Source organism: Oncorhynchus keta, chromosome 31, assembly GCF_023373465.1.
Source record: "Oncorhynchus keta strain PuntledgeMale-10-30-2019 chromosome 31, Oket_V2, whole genome shotgun sequence".
In the NCBI taxonomy this organism is placed as follows: Eukaryota; Metazoa; Chordata; class Actinopteri; order Salmoniformes; family Salmonidae; genus Oncorhynchus; species Oncorhynchus keta.
Window position 1 is genome coordinate 9,358,019 of NC_068451.1, and position 23,219 is coordinate 9,381,237.

The 23,219-nt window shown below is 41.9% G+C and overlaps 2 protein-coding genes across 13 annotated transcripts; one reads left to right on the plus strand and one right to left on the minus strand.

The window, feature by feature from the left end:
- Positions 1-145: 145 nt before the first annotated feature.
- Positions 146-8,105, minus strand: LOC118364349 (protein C-ets-2-like). 4 transcript variants are annotated; one of them, XM_035745827.2, is made up of 9 exons: positions 7,974-8,105; positions 4,016-4,255; positions 3,733-3,814; positions 2,720-2,803; positions 2,485-2,559; positions 2,140-2,340; positions 1,602-1,868; positions 1,229-1,347; positions 146-1,088 (listed from the first exon to the last, which is right to left on the minus strand). In XM_035745827.2, exons 1-9 carry the CDS (start codon positions 8,052-8,054, stop codon positions 807-809), a joined length of 1,431 nt encoding a protein of 476 aa, XP_035601720.2. In that variant the 5' UTR covers positions 8,055-8,105; the 3' UTR covers positions 146-806. The 4 variants fall into 4 exon arrangements, with proteins under 4 accessions (XP_035601720.2, XP_035601722.1, XP_035601718.2 ...); XM_035745829.2 differs by having other exon boundaries at positions 2,720-2,836; positions 4,016-4,242; positions 7,974-8,084; XM_035745825.2 differs by having other exon boundaries at positions 2,720-2,836; positions 7,974-8,069.
- Positions 6,357-21,253, plus strand: fli1rs (Fli-1 proto-oncogene, ETS transcription factor-related sequence). 9 transcript variants are annotated; one of them, XM_052489513.1, is made up of 11 exons: positions 6,357-6,543; positions 13,766-13,971; positions 14,511-14,680; positions 16,028-16,231; positions 16,347-16,421; positions 18,403-18,426; positions 18,687-18,758; positions 19,026-19,088; positions 19,222-19,269; positions 19,604-19,687; positions 20,304-21,253. In XM_052489513.1, the coding sequence occupies exons 2-11, from the start codon at positions 13,832-13,834 to the stop codon at positions 20,825-20,827; spliced, it is 1,404 nt and encodes a 467-aa protein (XP_052345473.1). In that variant the 5' UTR covers positions 6,357-6,543; positions 13,766-13,831; the 3' UTR covers positions 20,828-21,253. The 9 variants fall into 9 exon arrangements, with proteins under 9 accessions (XP_052345473.1, XP_052345470.1, XP_052345471.1 ...); XM_052489510.1 differs by having other exon boundaries at positions 6,372-6,667; XM_052489512.1 differs by lacking the exon at positions 6,357-6,543 and adding an exon at positions 6,738-7,224.
- The last annotated feature ends 1,966 nt before the right edge of the window (positions 21,254-23,219 follow it).

A 23,219-nucleotide genomic window follows, 5' to 3' on the forward strand; every position in this document is an offset into this window, starting at 1 on the left:
TCCATTATTATTAATTTAGCATTTATCTAACGAATGTATTATTTATTAGATTATTTGTATATATCTTTGCCTGCTTATTTGAGTTTTTTATTTTATTTTAAATATAGGCCTTTATACCTTTCGAAATAATACAGAACATTTTAAATAGTATTTTCAAGTTATGTACAGTTTATTTACAATCATTTTACAAACAATATTGTTCCCTAAAGCATGTAAATCACACACATTATATTCAACAGAACAAGCATGGTCCCTCTTAGCTTTATTTTGTCAGCAATAAAAGAGGTAGATATGTTAGGGTATAAAAATAGATCCTCACAGTCAAAGTTAATGTTGAACATTGTTCAACAGCATGGGTGGTAAGCAGTGGTGTCATGCACCCATTCTTTTAGAGGGGGCAATAAGTACTTGAGGATGAGGGGGGTTGTTAATCACTAACCATGCAATTAACATAAAGAGCATCAGTATTGGAGACAGCTGGGCTTACAGTTTCATTGAGCTCTTATTATGCTGATGTTAATAAGAGGTAAGTCATACACTAAAATTCAATCAAATGGAAGGCTACTACAGAATTGGTTTACTCTGATTTTCAGGGGGTGCTGCACCCCTACTTTAGCACCCCTACTTCCCACAGCTATGGCTACTACTGTATCACTTGGTAATAAAAGTCTTACACCAAACATTGTCTAATGTTGCAGATAGAAATGCCATAAATAGAGCCAATGTGATTCATTTTCGACATGTCTAAGAGGCATGTTTGTTCTACATAGCATATTTCTAGTGGTGTAGCTGCTGGTACACTCCCCCTACTGCGACACCCATGCTTCACTGGACTCTGGCGATAATACTGGTGCCCCCTGGCCTTGCCAGGCTGACTCTGTACCCGTGGGTAAAATGTTCAGGCTGGCTAGGACCTCCTGTGCCGTCTTTCCCAGCATCCCCTGCACGTCACAGACGAAGCGGTAGACGTAGCGCTTGCCCGTCGTTTTGTGGATAATGTTCTTGTGGTAGTAGTAGCGCAGGCCGCGGCTCAGCTTCTCATAGTTCATCTTGGGCTTGTTCTTACACTGACCCCAGCGCTTGGCCACCTGGATGAAACACAAAAGGGGTGGTTGTTAAAAAATAACCACAAATGCCTGATAGCATATTCCCTCTGCTCAATCCTGTGCTGGTTTCCAACTCCTACTACGAGTGGTTAAAATCTCTCACAATCAGTAGAGAAACTCACCTCTGCTGGGTCGGACATCTTGAACTCCCAACCGTCTCCTGTCCAGCAGATGAAGGTACAGCAGGCGGAGTCTAGAAGCAGCTCCAGTAAGAACTGCCACAATTGGATGGGCCCTGATCCTGAATAGAGAGAAAATACACATGAACAAATTCTGAAAGGGACTCTGGACTGGATACAAAAGACTGGATACAAAAGTTGTTTATTTGCCTGCTACTCTTAAGATATACTATGAATTTGTTTCTATTTAAAAGAAGACACAGTAATGACAGAGTCACATTCTAGAGCAAACACACAATCAGGCTCCAATATACACATACTACCCATGCTCACACACACGTGTATAACAGTAGTAATGATAAGAGACTAGTCTTACCTGGATAAACTGACATTCCCATCACTTGTCCTCCTTCCCTCTCGGGTCTTTGGGAGTGTGCACTTTTGCGTTTGGCCACACGGGGGCAGTACAGCTCTGAGGGCTGCTGTGGTCTAGGGATTGAGGAACAAGATGGAGGGTGGTGAGGGGGCGGCAGGGATGCGCTATAGCTGGGAGAGGGGTAGTCCGGCCAGAAGGAGGTCTTCTGTGCTCCTGAGTCATACAGTTTTTCACCAGAGTGACGGGTGTAGCTTTGCTCAGATTCATCTATGGAAGAGGAGGAGGAGTTAGACATTGTAAATATTATCCAAGTAATCATAGCCTATGGATTTCTCTGTGTGGTTATTTTTTACAAGTTAAATAAACCAAGAAGAGCTGGTTATAACAAACAGCTTAAAAAATGATATGAATTAGATATTACACAGCCTACAAACAAAAACAGGCAATATGTTTTTAAACACAAATAGGCCTCATGGTCATGCATTGGTTAATACAATTTTTTGTTGCTTTATGTCTCAAAATGTGTGGTCTTTCTTACTGAGGTGGTCCAGGCTGACAGTGCTGGGTGTCCCTCTGTGGCTCGTTCCTTTTCCAGGGAGGAAAGAGTTGCTGGTGCTGGCATCCTCCATGCCCGGGCTGAACTGTCCACTCTGGGCTGGGGAACACAGGGGCACAAGGCTGTGGTACGTCTGGGTGGATTCCTGGAACCCCGCTTGAGACTGGCCCAAAGTCAGCCCATCTAATAATGAATAGAGAGAAAAAAGGAATGAACAATCATGATCAATATTCATTCATTTCTAAAACTACAACAGGTGTTGATAATAGAATCATTCTCAAAATGATAGAAACATATGGATTGGAGAATAAGGGGACTGACACTCACCACTTGGGTATGACGCCCAACAGTTAAACTCTGGGTATGAATCCAGGTTGAACAGGACAGAGTCACTTGAGGTTACTGAAAAAAAGAATGAAAGACGTCAAAAATAAAAACACGTGAGCAACACTGGAAGTCAGTCAACGGTCATTGACAGGCCGACAGCCCCCCAGAATGCTTATCAGAGTGGTCGAATAATGTGGTTGTCAAAGAGTCTCTGTAAGAGTCTTTGTAGGTGTACCTTTGTTGTCGTACGGACGTGGATTCTTCTGCAGCTCTCCATAACTCTCTGGATACTGTTGCTGCTGCCCTGGTCCTTTACTGTCTAATAGAAAAGACAGGTCTTCATCACTGTAGTCTGGAGGTCACGGAGATAGAAGAGAAGGATGGGGGTGAGTCAAAAGGCGTGAAGATCTGAACAGAACTCAAAATGGAATAAAAATAGAATTGATTTAGAATGTAATAGGTTATAATGCTACCCAAGGGGTTACAAGCGTATCTCTAGACTGTCCAACTGCTATTCTACAAGCAATAATATGTTATGGTCTACTACTATTACTCATCATTCTTATTTACGTTTAATAATAGTAATACTAATACTAATTGATATATCTATTCAACAACTATTCTGCAGCACCCAGAACAAAATCTCAACCATACCCATTTGAGTTGAATGGCGGGAGAAGGGGAAACAGAGGGAAAGAGGAGGAAAAGCCAGTGGAGGGAGTGTGACAGAGTAGTGATGAAGGGGGAGGAGAGGGGCTCTAAATCTGTTGGAGAAGGAAGTCTGGAGGAAAGGATTAGGGAAAGAGAGAGGGAGGGTCTTTAACCCGACCACCCCGTCTCGCTCTACCTCCCTGAGTCAGACTGACATTCCTACAAACAGTGCATGGACACACACCCCAGCACCCCTTTTCCTGACACAGCCCTCGGTTGGGTAGAAGAAGCAGATGTCAAGGTCTCATTTTGAGTTTCTGACAGGGCTGATGAGATACCAACTCTGCAAAAAACATTTCCTTTGTCCTTCAACTACCACACAGAGCTACAGGAAACATAGCTCAAAATCTTATCGTAGAAAAATGTGGATACTCCGAAAGTTAGTTTCAGAGTGTAAAATGATAACTATTAAAGTTGATGATTAATCGTAATTCTAGTGGCGTTGGTGGCAGTTATTTGGTTTGGGGTGGAGTTCAAACTGAACTGATACATTGATCCGTGTTCATCAATAAGTGATCCAACGAGAACATGACTTACCATATGATGCGAAGTCCAAACCAGCAGGGACTTCCTGTGTTCTGAAGTCTTCCATATAATATCCAGCTTGGTATATCTCCATCTGTGTGGAAAAAGTGGAATACATGGGCCATGCCCATTTCATTGTAGAACATCTTTTTCATACAATTTTACAGCTTTGGTTGATATGTATAATCGAATGGTCTCTGAAAATGTAAATATATATTGCATTCTTAATCATTGTAAGTGTTCGTACAGGCTGCATACACGAACAAACTTAAAATCGCATGAGGCAAAATCCTACCTTTATTTTAGAGTCTCTGGTATCTATGTTTCTCTCGTTGGATTTCAGGATGGTATCCCAGTACATCTTTGACTGGAACAGTTGCTTCCACTTGGAGTTCAGAGTTACAATTGTGTAGTCTCCCTCTGCCCGGCCCAGTCCCGTTATAAAGCAGCGGAGCTTGGAGGGGCGTGCCTGCTTCCCGGCGCAAAGGAATGTGTCATCTTGCTTCGTGACTCCCCGTCCCCCTGTCCCAAAACACTGCGGTTTAACTGGCCGTGACGTCAGCCACGACTCACGAACACAGATTTGGCAGCCGCACACACACACACCCATTCACAAAAATGTATCATAAAATGGTCAATTGAGCGCCCAAAATCTAATTAACATTGCATGCCCATTTGGCTATCTTACTCCCATGATAAATTGACAACCCATTCATAATCAGATAATGAATGGAGAGTTTATTAGTGTAATCCTAGATATATTATTTTATAGGAATACAACTTGATCTACAAATTATTTTATTTCAATTAGGCCAGTTCAAAAATAGCCTATGTATTGAGAAAATGTTTTCCCCAATTAGGTCAATAGCGAATACCCAATAGGCTACACCAACACGTATGTATGCCTATCAATAGGCTATTGACTTAGTCATTAAAAAATCTATGGAAATCATAACCTTTTTCTATGCTTGGCAACGTCGACTAAACTCAAACCCATGCGAGACAGGGCGGGGGACAGATAGGGTGTTTTAAAAATCAGAACTTGCAAGTTGGTTATAATGAGGTGGGAGGCCATGAGCATATCTTTAGAAGCCATTCGACAGAACAATAGCCCGTAAACTACATGCTGAAGCTCTGAAATCACGGTGTGAGTGGCCTGAGCAGATAAGGCCGGCACAAGCGCCTTGTATAAACAAACACCGCAATTTTCCCCAGCAGAGAAAAAATACATCTGGAAAAGTGAGCTGCCAAGTCGTGTATGGTGTGGGAGACACGAGTCGTGATTGGGACCCCCCTTGTCTCCAGACAAGGACACATGGGGGTTCTAGTTACACAACCTCCTGGCCGACCTAATGATGACGAGTCCATCATCAACTCAACTGATTTACCAACGAGTGACACAATGAAAAACTCCAGAATATCACAAAGCTGAACAATGCCAGAACCTCAATCACCATATATCATAGATGATCTTAATAAAAATAGGCCTAAACATTGTTCAGTGGACTGAAGGGACAGTTAAATTATTTTTCGTTATTTTCTTTCACAAATGAGGAAACTTTTATATGTATAAGACAGAAAATGCATAATAAATCTAAGTATACTAGTAGGCTATTCATGCTGTGCCTTGTTATCGGGCTTGGGTTAATCTCATCTAGGCTATTTATTTATTTTTTTATTTATTTTTTACCTAAAAGGCCAAAGAAGGTTTCGATTTTCTGAACACATTATGATGATAGACAAACGTAAGTAGCTTTGGGCTACTCCATGCGTGCCTTAAAGCCAGATTGAGGCATAAGCAATGTGTGATGGCTTTCCTGATAAACCCAATGAAATTGATAATTAAAGGCAAATCTTTTCTATGAAAATACAGAAACTCACATTTTCTACTGTCTAACTTTGCACGCTATTAAATCATAAAACAATGTATTGTGAATTTGTTTAAAGTCATATTTTACATTCAACCTCAAGGAAGTGCATTGGGCCTATCATATTATTAGCCATATCTATAGTCTCCATCTATAGACCTACTTGCAGACTAAAAACGTAAAGGCCTTAAAATATGCACTTTCCTACATCGACGATAGATGGTTATTTGTAAGAGAACATTTAATGATCCGTTTGCTAAGGGGAACGTGGTCTTACTTTGTAACCTACTTTGGAAGGAGAATCTTTTTATCACAGTGCGCAAATTTGCGGTCAGAGTTTTTTTTTACATCAATTGCAATTTCCGGAGTCATATTTAGAAAAACTACAGGAAGGCTCTACAATGTTCATCACCACTATGGTTATTAGGATGTGGCTATTCAAGTTTAGAATGTTGCAAGCAACAGGCTTTTGAATGACAAACGAATGTATTTATCTCGACAATGTCCAATAACAAATTAGAAATGGGCCTCCATTAATTTGCAAATTACATGTTGCTTGAAACACACATGATGCAATGTGTTTGTGCGCCTCAAAATGCATGACGGCAATAAATACTTCTCAAAACATTGCTGGACGATAACAACACTCCGAGCAAAGCCTACAGAAGCCCAACAGCTCTGCACCTTAATTGCTCTATGTCCAATCATCAGCCTGATCAACTTTTACGCAGTCAGATTAGGAAGATTGTCATCGTTGGTTTGTAGACCAATCAGCAGTTTTCTGTGTGCAATGTTGTAAGAAATTAAAAAGGACTTCGTTTCACCAGTAGGGACCCAACCCTAATGCGTTGTTAGAGTGACTTCACTTCCCAATTTAGAGTGAGAGAGAGAAAAAAAGCTGCCATCCGGTTATGGACTAAGCAAGAATTGCTGCTGCAATGGTTTGCGCCAAAGGGTAAATGCGCGTGTGTATGGGTTGATGCGATTGAGTCAGGCTATCCAGACTAGTTATAACGTGTTTAAATGACTAAATGAGAATCAACGACTGAGTGACTGCTACAATGGACTGTACGATAAAGGTAGGCGATTGAACTGGTTTTAATGTCGCTTGTGAAAACGATACGCAGCCACCCACTGAGTCGGTTAGCACGTCTCTGCTGAGTGAGAGAGGCAAAGCGGTGATGCGAGGTCCCCACTCTTTCCTTCTTGTACAAAATTTCCTCTTCCTTCCCGTTCGTGGTTGTATGTCGGCTCTTTAATAACACAAGTAACCACTACATCTTTACACACCAATAAAAAACGAAATGGTGTCCAGCACTGCATGCGTAAAAAGGGGAGCGCAAAACTCGCGATTTTAATTGTTTCATTTAATCAAGTTTTATGCAGACTTTCCTGGTTTAAAAGCACATTATGCTAGTCTAAAGAAAGTTAAAGGTAATTTAAAGAAGTGATGTACCTGTCACAATTTATGATAAAGACGACGCCTTTGAGGCGCATTACACAGCATATAAGCAATCTTGATCAGTACAAGTTTATTGGAGCGCGCTCGTGGCAGGTGTCTTGGCGCCATGGAATGTATTTGGAGTATAAGGCCACTTTCCATAGAGTTGGAGGATCGAAATCCATGAGATGACTGGTATTTCATATTTTACATTTCTTTCAACATTAAATCATCATTACCACGACATATGAATAACTGTTAGGATTATTTTATCCAATTAACAAAACTGGACTTCAGTAAATTATTATTCTTTAATCGAATTATTAAAATGGGGTAATGTAAAGACGATCTAAAGCTACATTGGTGAGAATAACTAGGCTACTAGATGTAGCCCAACTGTTATTGGAATATATCAAATATTGACTTATCGAATTGTTCTGAAACGCATTTTTCTCACGAAGTGCGGCACAAACGCTGACCAAGACAACAGAACAGCATCAATTACAAATATAACGCATTGAGGTATTCTTTGTTATAGTAATACTGATTATTATTTTCACAAAATAGGGTGAATTTAACCAAACAGTTAACGAATAGTTCGACAAAAAAAATATGTAGAACCGGATTAAATAGCTTGTCCTATAAAACAACAAGGACCTTCAATTTTGAGGAAAAAAATGCACTAAAACAACGAATGGATTTTCTGCCAAGGTTATACATCTCACGATCAATTCAGTCTATTTGCAGAACGAAACATATCCATTTAGAGGCTAATAACGAAACGAAATAAACGATTTAACAGGTTTTGAAATTGGTTGAAAAACCATGTTGATTATATTTTGAAGTAGCTAAGGCATTGGAATAAACCAATAACATTAAAATGTTATTAAACTTGATTAAATTGATTGAAATGTATATGTTTTTGACCAACAGCTTTAGCCTACTTTCACGCATTGCAGGTGTCCATCCTGTTTCTCGTCCACTGAAGTCAAATCACTTCCAGAAACGTATAACGAAATGAACATTACTTTTCTTCATACCCTACAGATATTACAACATATAGGCCGTACTTAGGCTATTATTTGGATATCCTGAGCGGGGGGAATAGGCTACTTCTGGTTACTGAAAATGTATGTTATTACGGTGACATAGTGAGCGTAATTTAGGAGAGCGCGCGCACACACACACACTTTGAAAACGTAAATATGAAGGCCCATCTACTGAAACATGGATATTTACTAAAACATCCCGATAAAGTCAGTTGTTTTTGTCAAAGTTATTTAAAGAATATAGTGGCCTAAACTGCAAACAGGAGCGCTTGTCAGGTGTCGTTATCTGAACTCTGCAGGCTTCCTGTCTCAAACCTCTTTCCGCACACATTTCCGCTCCCTCCACACGAAAAAAAAGCAAGAGAGCCTTTGCAAAACAGTATCAAGTCACTGGATGTGTCGAGGCAGTGCATTGTTTTATATGTGAATAAATGAACTCTGAATATAACCAAGGCGACCGTGCTCATACTCCATGCGTATCCTTTATTATTGTCAGCTACAGTACATGCTTTATGTTTCTACTGTCTAAAAGCCATGTAAAAAAAAAGCCATATCAAAAGTTGTGAAAACCAGATGTTTTTGCATGTTGAAGGAGCAGCTGCTGCAGGCCTTTGCAAAATCAGCTCAACACAACCTCTACTTCTGCTTTCTTGGCCTCTACACCATATTGAGGACAGAGTTGGTCACATGTTACATGTGAATTAGGGAGTTTCTTGACAGTTTCTTGATATATGGCTCTGGTTTCAAAAGGCAGATATTTATTAATTTCAATTGTGATAAACAATAGCATAATGAACGTTTTTTTAGATGTACACTTTTTATCCATGAACTTTTTAAATAATAGACGATTTAATATTTAGCGGAGTCAATCTTCCTGTTTGGCAATGAACATTCCCCTTCGTAGACAAACTCTGCAATTTGAGGCCTCTGTAGAAAGGCACCATCAGCACAGATCAAAGCTAAAATAAATTCACAACATACAGTTGAAGTCGGAAGTTTACATACACCTTAGCCAAATACATTTAAACTCAGTTTCACAATTCCTAACAATTAATCCGAGTAAAACTTCCTTGTTTTAGGTCAGTTAGGATCACCACTTTATTTTCAGAATAATAGTAGAGAGAATTATTTATTTGAGCTTTTATTTCTTTCATGACATTCCCAGGGGGTCAGAAGTTTACATGCTACCAAATACGAATTGAGTGTATTGCCTTTAAATTGTTTAACTTGGGTCAAACATTTCAGGTAGCCTTCCACATGCTTCCCACAATAAGTTGGGTGAATTTTGGCCCATTCCTCCTGACAGAGCTGGTGTAACTCAGGTTTGTAGGCCTCCTTGCTCGCACATGCTTTTTAAGTTCTGGATTGAGGTCAGGGCTTTGTGATGGCCACTCCAATACCTTGATTTTGTTGTCCTTAATCCATTTTGCCACAACTTTGGAAGTATGCTTGGGGTCATTGTCCATTTGGAAGACCCATTTGCGACCAAGCCTTAACTTAACTGATGTCTTGAGATGTTGCTTCAATATATCCACATCATGTTCCTTCTGCATGATGTACACCAGTCCCTCCTGCAGCAAAGCACCCCCACAACATGATGCTGCCACCCCCGTGCTTCACGGTTGGGATGGTCTTCTTCGGCTTGCAAATCTCCCCCTTTTTCCTCCAAACATAACGATGGTCATTATGGCCAAACAGTTCTAATTTTGTTTCATCAGACCAGAGGACATTTCTCCAAAAAGTATGATCTTTGTCCCCATGTTCAGTTGCAAACCGTAGTCTGGCTTTTTTATTGCGGTTTTGGAGCTGTGGCTTCTTCCTTGCTGAGCGGCCTTTCAGGTTAAGTCAATATAGGACTCGTTTTACTGTGGATATAGATACTTTTGTACCTGTTTCCTCCAGCATCTTCACAAGGTCCTTTGCTGTTGTTCTGGGATTGATTTGCACTTTTCACACCAAAGTGCAGTCATCTCTAGGAGACAGAACGCGTCTCCTTCCTGAGCGGTATGACGGCTGCGTGGTCCTATGATGTTTATGTAATGGATGTGAAATGGCTAGCTTAGTTAGCGGTGGTGCACGCTAAATAGCGTTTCAATCGGTGACCTCACTTGCTCTGAGACCTTGAAGTAGTAGTTCCCCTTGCTCTGCAAGGGCCGCGGCTTTTGTGGAGCGATGGGTAACGATGCTTCGTGGGTGACTGTTGTTGATGTGTGCAGAGGGTCCCTGGTTTGCGCCCGGGTATGGGCGAGGGGACGGTGTAAAGTTATACTGTTACATTGATGCTGTTGAGCCGGATCACTGGTAGCAGCGGAAAAGGAGGTCAAAAGGGGGGTAAGTGTAACGGATGTGAAACGGCTAGCTTAGTTAGCGGTGGTGCGTGCTAAATAGCATTTCAATCAGTGACGTAACTTGCTCTGAGACCTTGAAGTAGTAGTTCCCCTTGCTCTGCAAGGGCCGTGGCTTTTGTGGAGCGATGGGTAATGATGCTTCGTGAGTGACTGTTGTTGATGTGTGCAGAGGGTCCCTGGTTCGTGCCCGGGTATGGGCGAGGGGACGGCCTAAAGTTATACTGTTACATTTATACTTGTGTACTATTGTTTGTACAGATGAATGTGGTACCTTCAGGCATTTGGAAATTGCACCCAAGGATGAACGACTTGTGGAGATCTACAATTTATTTTCTTAGGTCTTGGCTGATTTCTTTTGATTTTCCCATGATGTCAAGCAAAGAGGCACTGAGTTTGAAGGTAGGCCTTGAACTACATCCACAGGTACACCTCCAATTGACTCAAATAATGTCAATTAGACTATCAGAAGCTTCTAAAGCCATGACAACATTTTCCAAGCTCTTTAAAGGCACAGTCAACTTAGTATATGTAAACTTCTGACCCACTGGAATTGTGATACAGTGAATTATAAGTGAAATAATCTGTCTGTAAACAATTGTTGGAAGAATTACTTGTGTCATGCACAAAGTAGATGCCCTAACCGACTTGCCAAAAACTATACTTTGTTAACAAGAAATTTGTTGAGTGGTTGAAAAAATGAGTTTTAATGACTCCAATCTAAGTGTATGTAAACTCCCGACTTCAACTGTAAATCAACTTCAGCAACGATATGGAACAAAAGTTAATCTAACCATGATATTTAAGCATATAGACTGCAATGCATTTGGTTTAGACTAGTAATCCGTCTCTCTTGTGAATAAAGGATATATCTAGGAACTAAGAGAGAGCAGGTGGGAAGCAAGTGTTGGACAAGAAAATGTTTGTTTGCTTTTGCACTGAGTTTGAGTTCCAGTATAGGTTATTAAGCTAGAGCTCTGTTGTGAGTGCAAGGGTGTTTCACAACAGTTGGTAGTACATGGTTGTGGTACAAGGATGTGTCACTATTGGTGAACTGTGTGAGCACCACCCTTTACGGCTGATTCATAAGATGATTATCTGATGTGCTGCTAACCATCAACCATTAAGCAGATGAACCTGAGACAACAGACTTCTAACTTACAGTCCGACATGTTCTTGGTTTAGTTGGCTTTTGTATTTTGTTGAACCTTTTTATGGCAGCATCTAGTATTAGCCTTAGGTGGGCCTAGTACATTCAGTACAAACCTTTCAATAGATAAAGAAATGGCCTAAGTGTGATATCGCACAAATATGCTGAAAATAAAGATTTGAATTTTGACAGCAGAACTGACAGGAAATTGATCATGTGCGTTTGTACTGTGTACGCTTGAACTTGGACAGCAGAACTGACAGGACTTCAAAATGTGTGTTTGTAGTGTGTATGCTATGTGTCTGTGCAGACAAAATTGTTTTCGAAACTATTTTATGTTCCTCAGCAACAGGGCCCAGCTTCTACGAAACTCATTGAACAGGAAGTCAGTTGTGGCATTGGCGGTCAGGCCACATTCGGTATATTTGTGTCAGTTTGCAAGCTATAGAGGGAGAGGGAGGGGGAGAGCAGGTGTATGAGCTTGTGGCTGTGAATGCACAAACACGCCATTGAAACAATGAATGAACTTAATGAAAGATAAGGAGTTCAACAATTGATCAAATCAATTGCAATATGAGAATGGCGCTCATGACCCTTTCCATGAATTGTTGCTGCTCAGCCTCAGCCTCAACCTCTTCTCAGCTCAGCCCTTAGTTTCACTTCTGCTGTCAGGGCCTCTGCACAACATGAGAGGAGGAGGGAGACAGACAGGGAGAAGAAAGAGAGTCGAACAGAGAGCGAGAGGAAAGAGACAGAAAGAGAGGAGAGAGAGGGTAACGGTCAGGGAGGAAAGTGTGGTGGACCTGTGATGTGTTGTTCCTCTACCACTGAAAACAAATGTATCACGTGTGCTAACATTTCAGTATCAGTACTGAAATAATATTATGTCTGTTTGATATATTAATGTCATTTATTTAAGCTACAATGTTGCTTTGGCTAACAGTCCTGTCACTGTTAGCCTGAATAAGGAAATGCCACTAAATGTGTACCATGCATAAAACACTTTACCCTGCTCAGGTAACACAATGGAAGAGCGGGACTTTGAACTTCAATCAAAGCTGTGTATTCTTGCTGTCCGACATACCCAATCCTCCCCTACCTTCATCAAACCTAGGTTGTTTTCCAGCTTTAAATGAGCCACATCTTTACACTGTGGCCCCCCTCTGTTTCCTTTCCCTTGGCCTGTGCCAAAAGGTTTCTCTGCACATGGGGGCCAGATTTCCTGTGGGCCACCAAAAAAGCCCGGCACTGACGTACGAGCCGCAAAGACAATAGTGAAGTCCTCTAAACACACACGCACTTACTCCCACTTAGACCTACACATATATACTTACCCACACAACACAAAGACTCAAAAACAAGGCCTATCCTTACCCACTGTATAGACACAACACGCCCTCGCACACACACACACACACACACACACACACACACACACACACACACACACACACACACACACACACACACACACACACACACACACACACACACACACACACACACACACACACACACACACACACACACACACACACACACACACACACACACACACACACACACACACACACACACACACACACACACACACACACACACACACACACACACACACACACAGACACACACACTCACACAGAAGAGTGCCATCTTGAAGAATGGTTTGGAGTTTGGGGGCCTTTGTCAGCGTTAAACACAGGAAGCAGCACAAAGAAAGCGTCTCAAATCTTGATCTGACTCCACCAAGCTCCCTCCCATCACCCCAATCCCAACGAATTAAAACTGTGACAAAGATCACAGAAGCTCTCATTTCTCAAAACGTCGATGCCAGTGTACAGCATGTAACTGCAATCAAACATTATGGTACAGCTACATTTATCAAATAAAGACAGTGATTTATAAGCTTCATGCCACAATCTCCTATTTTCCAAGTAATGTTCCTCAAGTCACCAATCACAAATTCTAAAGACATCTGGACTATGAAAAAGTTAGAAACAGGAGTTAATAAATCCTTCATCAATAGAACAAGACTCATTAGGGTGTGGAATCTCATCATGCGTGTTCCATACAACCTAGTGTGGAAAAACCTCACAGAGGTGTGGGCAGTTTCCTGGATACCGTCACTACATGACTAGTTGCGGCCCATACTTACCGTAACCGCTGACTCCACTGTTTGTCCGTGCCGGCAGGAAGCACTGTCCGTGGTGAGCGAGGACCAGTCCATTTTCGAGTCGCCCTTCACTGCCGCCACGACCATGCACATGAAGGGCGAGATGGCGTCACCGGGAAGCTTCAGCCAGGCCTCCGAAGAGAGCCAAGAACCCACCGAGCCGGAGTGGGCCGGCCCGGGAGCACAGAACCCTGGGAAGAGAGGAGAGCACATCAACGGAACCAGGTGAAGTAGGGCGCATCAGTATTAGCAGTCTTTGAGAGAAGAGTTATTTAGTGTTATATTTACCACATTTCCACTCATTAGTGTTATATTTACCACATTCCCACTTATTTAGTGTTATATTTACCACATTTCCACTCATTTAGTGTTATATTTACCACATTCCCACTTATTTAGTGTTATATATACCACATTCCCACTTATTTAGTGTTATATTTACCACATTTCCACTCATTTAGTGTTATATTTACCACATTCCCACTTATTTAGTGTTATATATACCACATCCCCACTTATTTAGTGTTATATTTACCACATTCCCACTCATTTAGTGTTATATTTACCACATTCCCACTTATTTAGTGTTATATTTACCACATTCCCACTCATTTAGTGTTGTATTTTTCACATTCCCACTTATTTAGTGTTATATTTTTTACATTCAAGAGAGTTGACCATCACCATAATAAATACTGCAACAGGATCACACAGAATCATACGAGAATATTACTCATCTCCCTACTCTCTCCCTCTCTCGACAGTCGTGAGTCCCCTGTGGACTGCAGTGTGACCAAACGCTCCCGACACATGAGCAGCAACGATGGGGGTCAGCTGGCCTACCAGGCCTCATACCCTGAGCCCCGCACCAGCCCCCAGACCACCACCCCGCCCAACAGCGCCACAGAGGAGAAGAGAGTCATAGTGCCCGCAGGTGAGGTGCCAACACACTCAGTGGATGGGTGACCAGATCCTGTGGCACAAAATGGATCTGCAAAGAGAATAGGCTGGGATGGTGTTCCCATCATCATTGTGAGTTAGCCATTAAGAGCAGTTTTTAGGAACTGGGAAGGGAGCACATTTTTGGAATGGAATCCAGCCAATGAGTCATTGTTGGGAGATTCCAACTATGATATTCCAAACATTAGACATCATTTGGCGTATGTCATCCTTACAATTAATAGACAAGACTACAAGGTTTGATTCTTACCCTGAGTCACACAGGCCAAGTTATTCTAGTGGCCATGATAATACACGGATATTACATCACAGCTGTGTTAAACAAGGACAATGAAGACCCTAGGGCTGCCCCCCCCACACACACAAAAACATTTTTAACTGTGTTTTTTATTTTTATTTTTATTTTTTTAACACCAGTAAATCAGCTACAAGTTATTTACATTTTGGAAATCTGTTAAAAAGTATTCCCACACATAATAGAAGTGATCATATAAAAATGTAAGCAAGGTTTTTTAATCAAATATATCTGTTTGGGCATCTTGCGGTCAATTTGCAGTCTACAAATGATTTGTAATTATGTTCCAGCCCCCTGACCATCCGCTCAAGAAAAAAAAAGTTGATGATCTAGTTGATGATCCCTGCCCTAGGGCAGTGTTTCCCATACTCTGGGTCAGGACCCACTTCCGGGGACACCGGATAAAAACGCTTTCAGTGTAAACTTAAACGACTAAAACCAAATAGAAAGTATGCAGAAAATATAAAGGACCTATTTATTTTTCAATAGCAGCCTATAGTCTTTGAAAATTAACAATCATCTGAATAAAAGCTAGACCATCAGCCCCCATTGATTTTGTAATGTTTGAGCATAAGAACACAGCATTAGCCATGTCAAAATGCATAGAATTGTAGGAAATGTAGATTAGCTTTGAAACTGCAACATTTTCTCTCCGCTGCTAAGATAATATGTTTTACTTATTATTTGGTTTGTGTCACTGCTCGCCCCTTTTGGTGGGTCGTGACTCAAAAGACACCTCAATTGGCGGGTCACAAAGCAAAACAGTTTGGGAACCCCTGCCCTAGGGTACAGACAGAGGCTGGGTGTCTCCAAACTACTGTCTGATATTTTGGGGTATTCATGAGGTCCATACGTAATCTTTGGGCTCTTACTGTACATTTTAAAATACCTTTAGTTTCATTTGAGAAGAAAACAAAAGAGTAACTCCTCAACTTTATGAGATGCTGGGTCTGTGTGAGTTACAACAACCTCCTGTTACCCCGACTTACCGATCTCTCTTCCTTCTCCTCTTCCTCCTGGTCCCAGACCCTGAGGTGTGGACCCAGGACCATGTGCGCCAGTGGCTGGACTGGGCCATCAAGGAGTACAGCCTGGAGGAGGTGGACATCATGCACTTCCACACACTGGAGGGCAAGGCACTCTGCAAGATGACCAAGGAGGATATGATGCGCCTCACGTCCGCCTACAACACAGACATCCTGCTCGGCCACCTCAATTACCTCCGGCAGAGTAAGGGTTACGGCCTGGGACTCGTAGAACGTTTTCATTTGACTGTTTTCATACTCCATGAGGACATAACTGATCTATGTATCCATTTTGTAACCTTCTTTGAATCTCTTTGTAGGCAGCCCTACTTTCTCCTACCCCACAACTCCAACCAACAACACACAGCAACAACCCAGACTACAGGTTAAATCAGGTAAGACAATTAACTTCACAACTCATTACCAACGACATAGTGACTTAGTGCATGCATAAAGAACCTGGAGCTTAGCAAGCATTGAGATAAACTGCCTTAAAATGAGAAGGGGAGTAAAATGGAGGGGTTTTGTGGCATCTATTCAAACCTCTCTCAGAGGCAGATCAAATACTTCATTCATTTAATGGATTCAAAATTAAGTTTTGAGTTGCCATTTCAGATTACATAGTTTAGAGTGCTTTAACGTTTCCCTGAGTTGATGACTCCCCAACTCAACAGTCAGTTTCAGACAGGAAACAGCTGCACCAGCAGAGGAAAATAGGGGAGTATGGGCCCCACTGTGGGACACAATTGACAATCTAATGGCAGCAGAGGTGGCCCGGAAGAAAAGAACACTCACCCCAAGGAATACTGGACCATCTTCAGCTCTCCTTTGTCTGTTTTCTTCTGGCTGCTTCAAATCACTTTTTTTGAGGCTCCATTTATGGGCTTCCTTCCATAGACTGTAAAAAAAATATGGACGAAGCCATCATCGCCCCATTGTTTCCTATAGGAATGCTCAATGGTGCAGTTGATTATCAGGAAGAATCATTTCAGTGTCACCATCTTGCTACATGGAGGAATTTTTTAAAACAATGCATGTGCAGTTTGAGCTAGTCTGGGAAGTGGCCATGCATCCCACTGATAGCTTGATTCTGAAGCTAAGCAGGGTTGGTCCTGATCAGTCCCTGGATGGGAGACCAGATGCTGCTTGAAGTGGTGTTGGAGGGCCAGTAGGAGGCACTCTTTCCTCTGGTCTAAAAAAATATCCCAATACTCCAGGGCAGTGATTGGGGACATTTCCCAGTGTAGGGTGCTGTCTTTTGGATGAGACATTGAAACGGGTGTCCTGACTCTGTGGTCACTAAAGATCCCATGGCACTTACAAAAGAGTAGGGGTGTTAACCCCGGGGTCCTGGCTAAATTCCCAATCTGGCCTTCATACCATCATGACCACCTAATCATCCCCAGCTTACAATTGGCTCATTCATCCCCCTTCCTTTCCCCTGTAACTATTCCCCAGGTTGTTTCTGAAAATGAGAATGTGTTCTCAGTCAATGTACCTGGTAAAATAAAAAATAAAAGTTGCAGGCTAGCTGTGTTGACCCCTCTCATGTAGTCTTTCAAGTTGAAGGCCCTCTGGGGTACCACAGGCTAACATTAGCAACTAAATGATCCTTATAACTTTGTCTGTCGAAGTAATCAGACATGCATCTGGTGAAATAGAAGCAACACAATTGTGTTGGGGAAAAAATGCTTCCTTCCTTCTATGGCTGCTGGGTAAATCCATTTGAATTCAATCACTTTTTGACAGCCCCCCTTTTGATTTGAATGAAACATTCCATACACATTTGCACATTGTATATAAGTGCCCAGAAAGTTACTTTTTGGACCCAAATGCAAAAACATTCAAGATAATAAAGGTGCTCGAAGTTGATCTATTTTGCATACCCCACCATACCATGAGACAGCCATGTCTTAATCAATGGAACAGATAAATGGTTGAGATTGCTCTCATTTAAAAGCTTACAAATAGTGTTGTCAAACTATTTGATACTTTCTTGAAAATAAAAATTTATTTCAACCTTAAACATAAATTATCAAAAAAAGCTGAAACTTCAATTTTTTTCATGTTGAAATATATGTCCATTCTATTTATACGATTGAAATGACACCCACCCTTGTATTAAAGAGCATGTTATGTCTCAACCAATGGCAGGCACAACAAAAAAACCTAAGATTATGTAAAGTAGGGTCTAAGCTACAAGATATGCATATATGAAGAAAATAAGAGTTTGCGCGTTTTTAGATAATTAACGTTAAAGGTAAAAAAAGTCCATCATTATTTTTAAAACATTTTTATATTTTATTTGAAAACAGTTTTAAAAACCTTTTTAAGCTCTTAACTGATATCATACTCTCAACTGTTTATCTTTTCCAGAGATGAAGACACGGATGTCTCATGGTAGGATGGTGTATGCAAAATGGGTCAACTTTGAGCACCTTTATCTCCTAAATGTTTTGGCATTCAGGTCCAAAAAGTCACTTTCTGACTACTTCTTCCATGTACAAAAATGTTATGGAAAGTTTTGTTTAAATCAGAAGGGAAGCTGTCAAAAAGTGATGGATTTACCCTGCTACCCTGTCTGTCCTCTATGCTTAAAAGCCCTCTTTGAACTTTCTTCCTGTGGATGCCTCGTCTCACCCTCCGTTCTTTTCGAGCAGAGAACAGTTATGAGGAGATAGGCAGAAGGAACAGCTGGCCATCGAACCCCATGCCACCTCCAGTACCCAAAGGTATAATAACCGACATCACATCTCATCCTCAGTGCTTTACATTTATTGTGAGCACTAAGGCAGATTCATACTAATAGTTGTATCAAGATATTAGTTCTAAAAATTATTACTACAGTGTTTCACAGTGGAGAGAATGAATTCATTAAGTCAAGCATTTTGTAGTTCAAGATGGAATAGTACTGATACAGCAAATTAAGACTAAACAGAGGAATTTTGTTGACATGTTTGCATAATGCTGATAAATATATCATGTTGTTTATGATTTAGGTTCTCCCATGGAGCACCAACACAGCACCAGAGTCACAGAGCCTCCACCGAGAAGTGTGCAAGGTGTGCATCTGTACTGCTTTCTCGTTTCCTGATCCTAGTTTGTTGAAACACTGGTATAACCTTTGTATCATAGTCAAGCCAACAATGTCTAAATAAAACAATCTAACTTTTCAAACCCTTAATTTCCTTGCAGACCCATACCAAGCATTAGGTCCCATCAGCAGTCGTCTAGCCAACCCAGGTGAGAGCATATCCCATAATGCACCATGTTAAACTGGTGAACCAAAAAGGTGGTGACAAATGTGGCCTTTACACTGTCTGCTTTGGTGTCATGAACTGTCACACTCCAAAAGAGATTGAATAGGAGAAAAGAGGAGGGCCGAGGTATTCCTTAAAGAGAGAGAATTAATGGTCATACATTCCCTGTCTGGGATGGCACATTGACAAAAACCTCCACCGAGATGAAAGCATTATACATTCACCCTCAGCGAAACTAGGCTGAAATATTTGAATTATTGTCTCCCGTTGACCAGAATGACCCTGTTTGACAGAATTAATTCTGTATCTCCTCACAGAAGGGCAGGCCCTCCACTCCAAGAACCGAACAAGCAAACACAGTTCATACAGGCTGCCTGACCCCAGCGCTCACAGGCCTGTGGGTAGGTTTCTGCCTGGTCCACCCACGTTCTCTCTCTCTCCATGACACACAGTGAAAAAGGTCACATTTGCAGGAGTAGTTCAAACTTCAAAGTATATTTAGAATCCTGGTGTTCTCTTATACAAGTTATATTCTCAGACACAAAGACACCCATCGGGACATTGATATGACATGACAGATGTTTTAATAGCAAAATAGTCCACGAGAAGGAGACATCAATGGTGCATGAATGAAACTGCATGTGAATGATTTAAATTGTATTTTCGTGTCAAATTGACAGTTGGCAATCCATCCCTTACAGGATTAATTGACACAAACAAAAATGACAATGATTCACAGTGAAAATTCTTCCGGTGTTCTGTGCAGTGCAAATCGCATAAAGAATGAAATGGAAATCAATACATAATAGTAGATAAGTATATTCAAGCAAAAAAACATCTTAAAAATCTATACAAATACAGAAAAATGTAAATGTGTATATGGATAAAACTACACTAATCTACAAACAATCCTACTCTTAAGAGAAGCATTTCAGAAACAGATCTTGCTCATTTTAACAGAACCCAACCCTTTGATGCATCCATTCCCCTCACCCCCTGTCCCGTTTCTCTTCCTAGGCTCTGGACAGATCCAGCTGTGGCAGTTCCTGCTGGAGCTGCTGTCGGACAGCAACAACTCCAGCATCATCACCTGGGAGGGCACCAACGGCGAGTTCAAGATGACCGACCCGGACGAGGTGGCCAAGCGTTGGGGCGAGCGCAAGAGCAAACCCAACATGAACTATGACAAGCTGAGCCGCGCCCTGCGCTACTATTACGACAAGAACATCATGACCAAGGTGCACGGCAAGCGCTACGCCTACAAGTTTGACTTCCAGGGCATCTCACAGGCCCACCAGGGTCACGGCGGAGAGGGGGGCATCGTTAAGTATCAGACTGAGGTATCGTATGCCCAGCCCTACCACAGCCACCAGCCAAAAATGAACTTCATGAACACGCATGCTGCCCCTATGCCCGTGTCCCCTGGGAATTTTTTCGGGCCGCCTACAACTTACTGGAACTCAACAACCAGCCCAATGTATCCGGGGTCTCCCATGCCAAGGCACCCGGGGACTCACTCCCACCTGAGCTCATACTATTGAGGCCTGGGTGTCTTGCACTAGACTGGATGGGCTGGCAGAGCTTTCTGAAACAGACATATCCAAGATACCATCCACAATGTATCTGGTCTTTAATATCTAAATTACATTGTAACGCTATGCAAGTTTTTTAATTTCTCAATTATGGAGGTTGAGAATGTTCATTTCCTGTGATTCAGTTCTTTGAAAAACCAAGTTTTTCAATTATGTAAGTATTTTGTTTAATATGTAATTGAGGTCATTGAAGGATTTAAAGGGAAAGTCACTGAGTGTGGGAAGTGGTAAAACTGTTGAGGTCTTTATCTCAATTACTATATTCATTAAATCTAACATTTGTAAAAGTATAATTGTACAGAATGTTTCATACAATTGTAGCAATAAAACATTTACCCCTGTAGTAATGCTAATAAAAGGAACTTGTATATTTGAGTTGGTCTCCTCTCGTTTCTTCAAACCATTGATCATTTTAAACGACAAAAATATTAACAAGATGGTGTATCAGAATTTTTTTATTTTATTTTTATTGCCAAGATGAATTATCGACATGAATATCAGACAGTGACCACAGTTGCTGTCTATTTGTCCACACCAAAGATCTCCGCGAATGTCCTGTGTGCTTCAGACCTGCTCCACTTCCACGACAGAAAATCCCTTCACAGGCCTCTCTTTAAGTCTCTCCACCTGCCTCACACCTAACTGACCCTCCACCATGGTCTCGGGCTGTGAGGTTGTCGTCACCTCCTGGGTCAGAGCGGGCTTTGTGTTGTACTCAACTGACCACTGACCAGAGCAAGTTAGATGCTAAACTTCCTCACCAACACAGACTGAATAAATGGATACTTATTGATGGCGATAGGCTAAGCTTTGTGCATAAATGTTTGAAAATGGCTTTCCAAATAAAAAATATTCATATCATAATGAGGCCACCCGTACAAGCGTAAAAAAAGTATTCTTAACCAAAACAACCTCAAAACCAACAGTAAGCAAACGCAAAGATACACTTGTAGGTACGGTAGTCACCAGAGGGGACAGCAGAGCTACATGTGGACTCACAACAGGAGCAGACTGAAGAAGCTCCATACAGCTCCTTCAATCTGATTGGACCAGACCAAGATGTGTCAGAGTCTTTTCTCTATTATTCATGGTTTTCTATCATCTTTTGCAGGGCCTATATGGATAAAGTATCAGACAGCTTCAGTATTATCAGGGCTTATCCTCCTGCTGCGGAATCGTAAGCGCAGGCCTTGGCAGTTGAAGAGGGGACAGACCTCCCAACAGACATAGCACAGTGCATGTAGAACTGCTGTGGCTGAAGAGGAGAGGCTCAGACTGATTCAAATGTGGCACAGAATCTACAAATCAAATCAATTTATATAGCCCTTCTTACATCAGCTGATATCTCAAAGTGTTGTACAGAAACACAGCCTAAAACCCCAAACAGCAAGCAATGCAGGTGTAGAAGCACGGTGGCTAGGAAAAAATCCCTAGAAAGGCCAAAACCTAGGAAGAAACCTAGAGAGGAACCAGGCTATGAGGGGTGGCCAGTCCTCTTCTGGCTGTGCCGGGTGGAGATTATAACAGAACATGGCCAAGATGTTCAAATGTTCATAAATGACCAGCATGGTGAAATAATAATAATCACAGTAGTTGTCGAGGGTGCAGCAAGTCAGCACCTCAGGAGTAAATGTCAGTTGGCTTTTCATAGCCGATCATTAAGAGTATCTCTACCGCTTCTGCTGTCTCTAGAGAGTTGAAACAGCAGGTCTGGGACAGGTAGCACATCCGGTGAACAGGTCAGGGCTCCATAGCCGCAGGCAGAAAAGTTGAAACTGGAGCAGCAGTACGGCCAGGTGGACTGGGGACAGCAAGGAGTCATCATGCCAGGTAGTCCTGAGGCATGGTCCTAGGGATCAGGTCCTCCTCCGAGAAAGAGAAAGAAAGAGAGAATTAGAGAGAGCATACTTAAATTCACACAAGACACCGGATAAGACAGGAGAAGTACTCCAGATATAACAAACTGACCCTAGCCCCCCCGACACAAACTACTGCAGCATAAATACTGTAGGCTGAGACAGGAGGGGTCAGGAGACACTGTGGCCCCATCCGATGATACCCCTGGACAGGGCCAAACAGGAAGGATATAACCCCACCCACTTTGCCAAGCACAGCCCCCACACCACTAGAGGGATGTTCAACCACCAACTTACCATCCTGAGACAAGGCCGAGTATAGCCCACAAAGATCTCCGCCACGGCACAACCCAAGGGGGGGCGCCAACCCAGACAGGAAGATCACATCAGTGACTCAACCCACTCAAGTGACGCACCCCTCCTAGGGACGGCATGAAAGAGCACCTGTAAGCCAGTGACTCAGCCCCTATAATAGGGTTAGAGGC

Coding starts and splice junctions, on each gene's coding strand:
- fli1rs (XM_052489506.1), top strand. CDS start 10,586: ATGTGTGCAGAGGGTCCCTGGTTCGTGCCCGGGTATGGGCGAGGGGAC. Junction 10,826..13,765: donor AAGAGGCACTGAGTTTGAAG/GTAGGCCTTGAA, acceptor CCGTGCCGGCAG/GAAGCACTGTCCGTGGTGAG. Junction 19,089..19,221: donor TCCACCGAGAAGTGTGCAAG/GTGTGCATCTGT, acceptor ATTTCCTTGCAG/ACCCATACCAAGCATTAGGT.
- LOC118364349 (XM_035745825.2), bottom strand. CDS start 8,054: ATGTTCATTTCGTTATACGTTTCTGGAAGTGATTTGACTTCAGTGGAC. Junction 3,815..4,015: donor CCAGAGACTCTAAAATAAAG/GTAGGATTTTGC, acceptor TTTTCCACACAG/ATGGAGATATACCAAGCTGG. Junction 2,837..3,732: donor TTTGGACTTCGCATCATATG/GTAAGTCATGTT, acceptor CGTGACCTCCAG/ACTACAGTGATGAAGACCTG.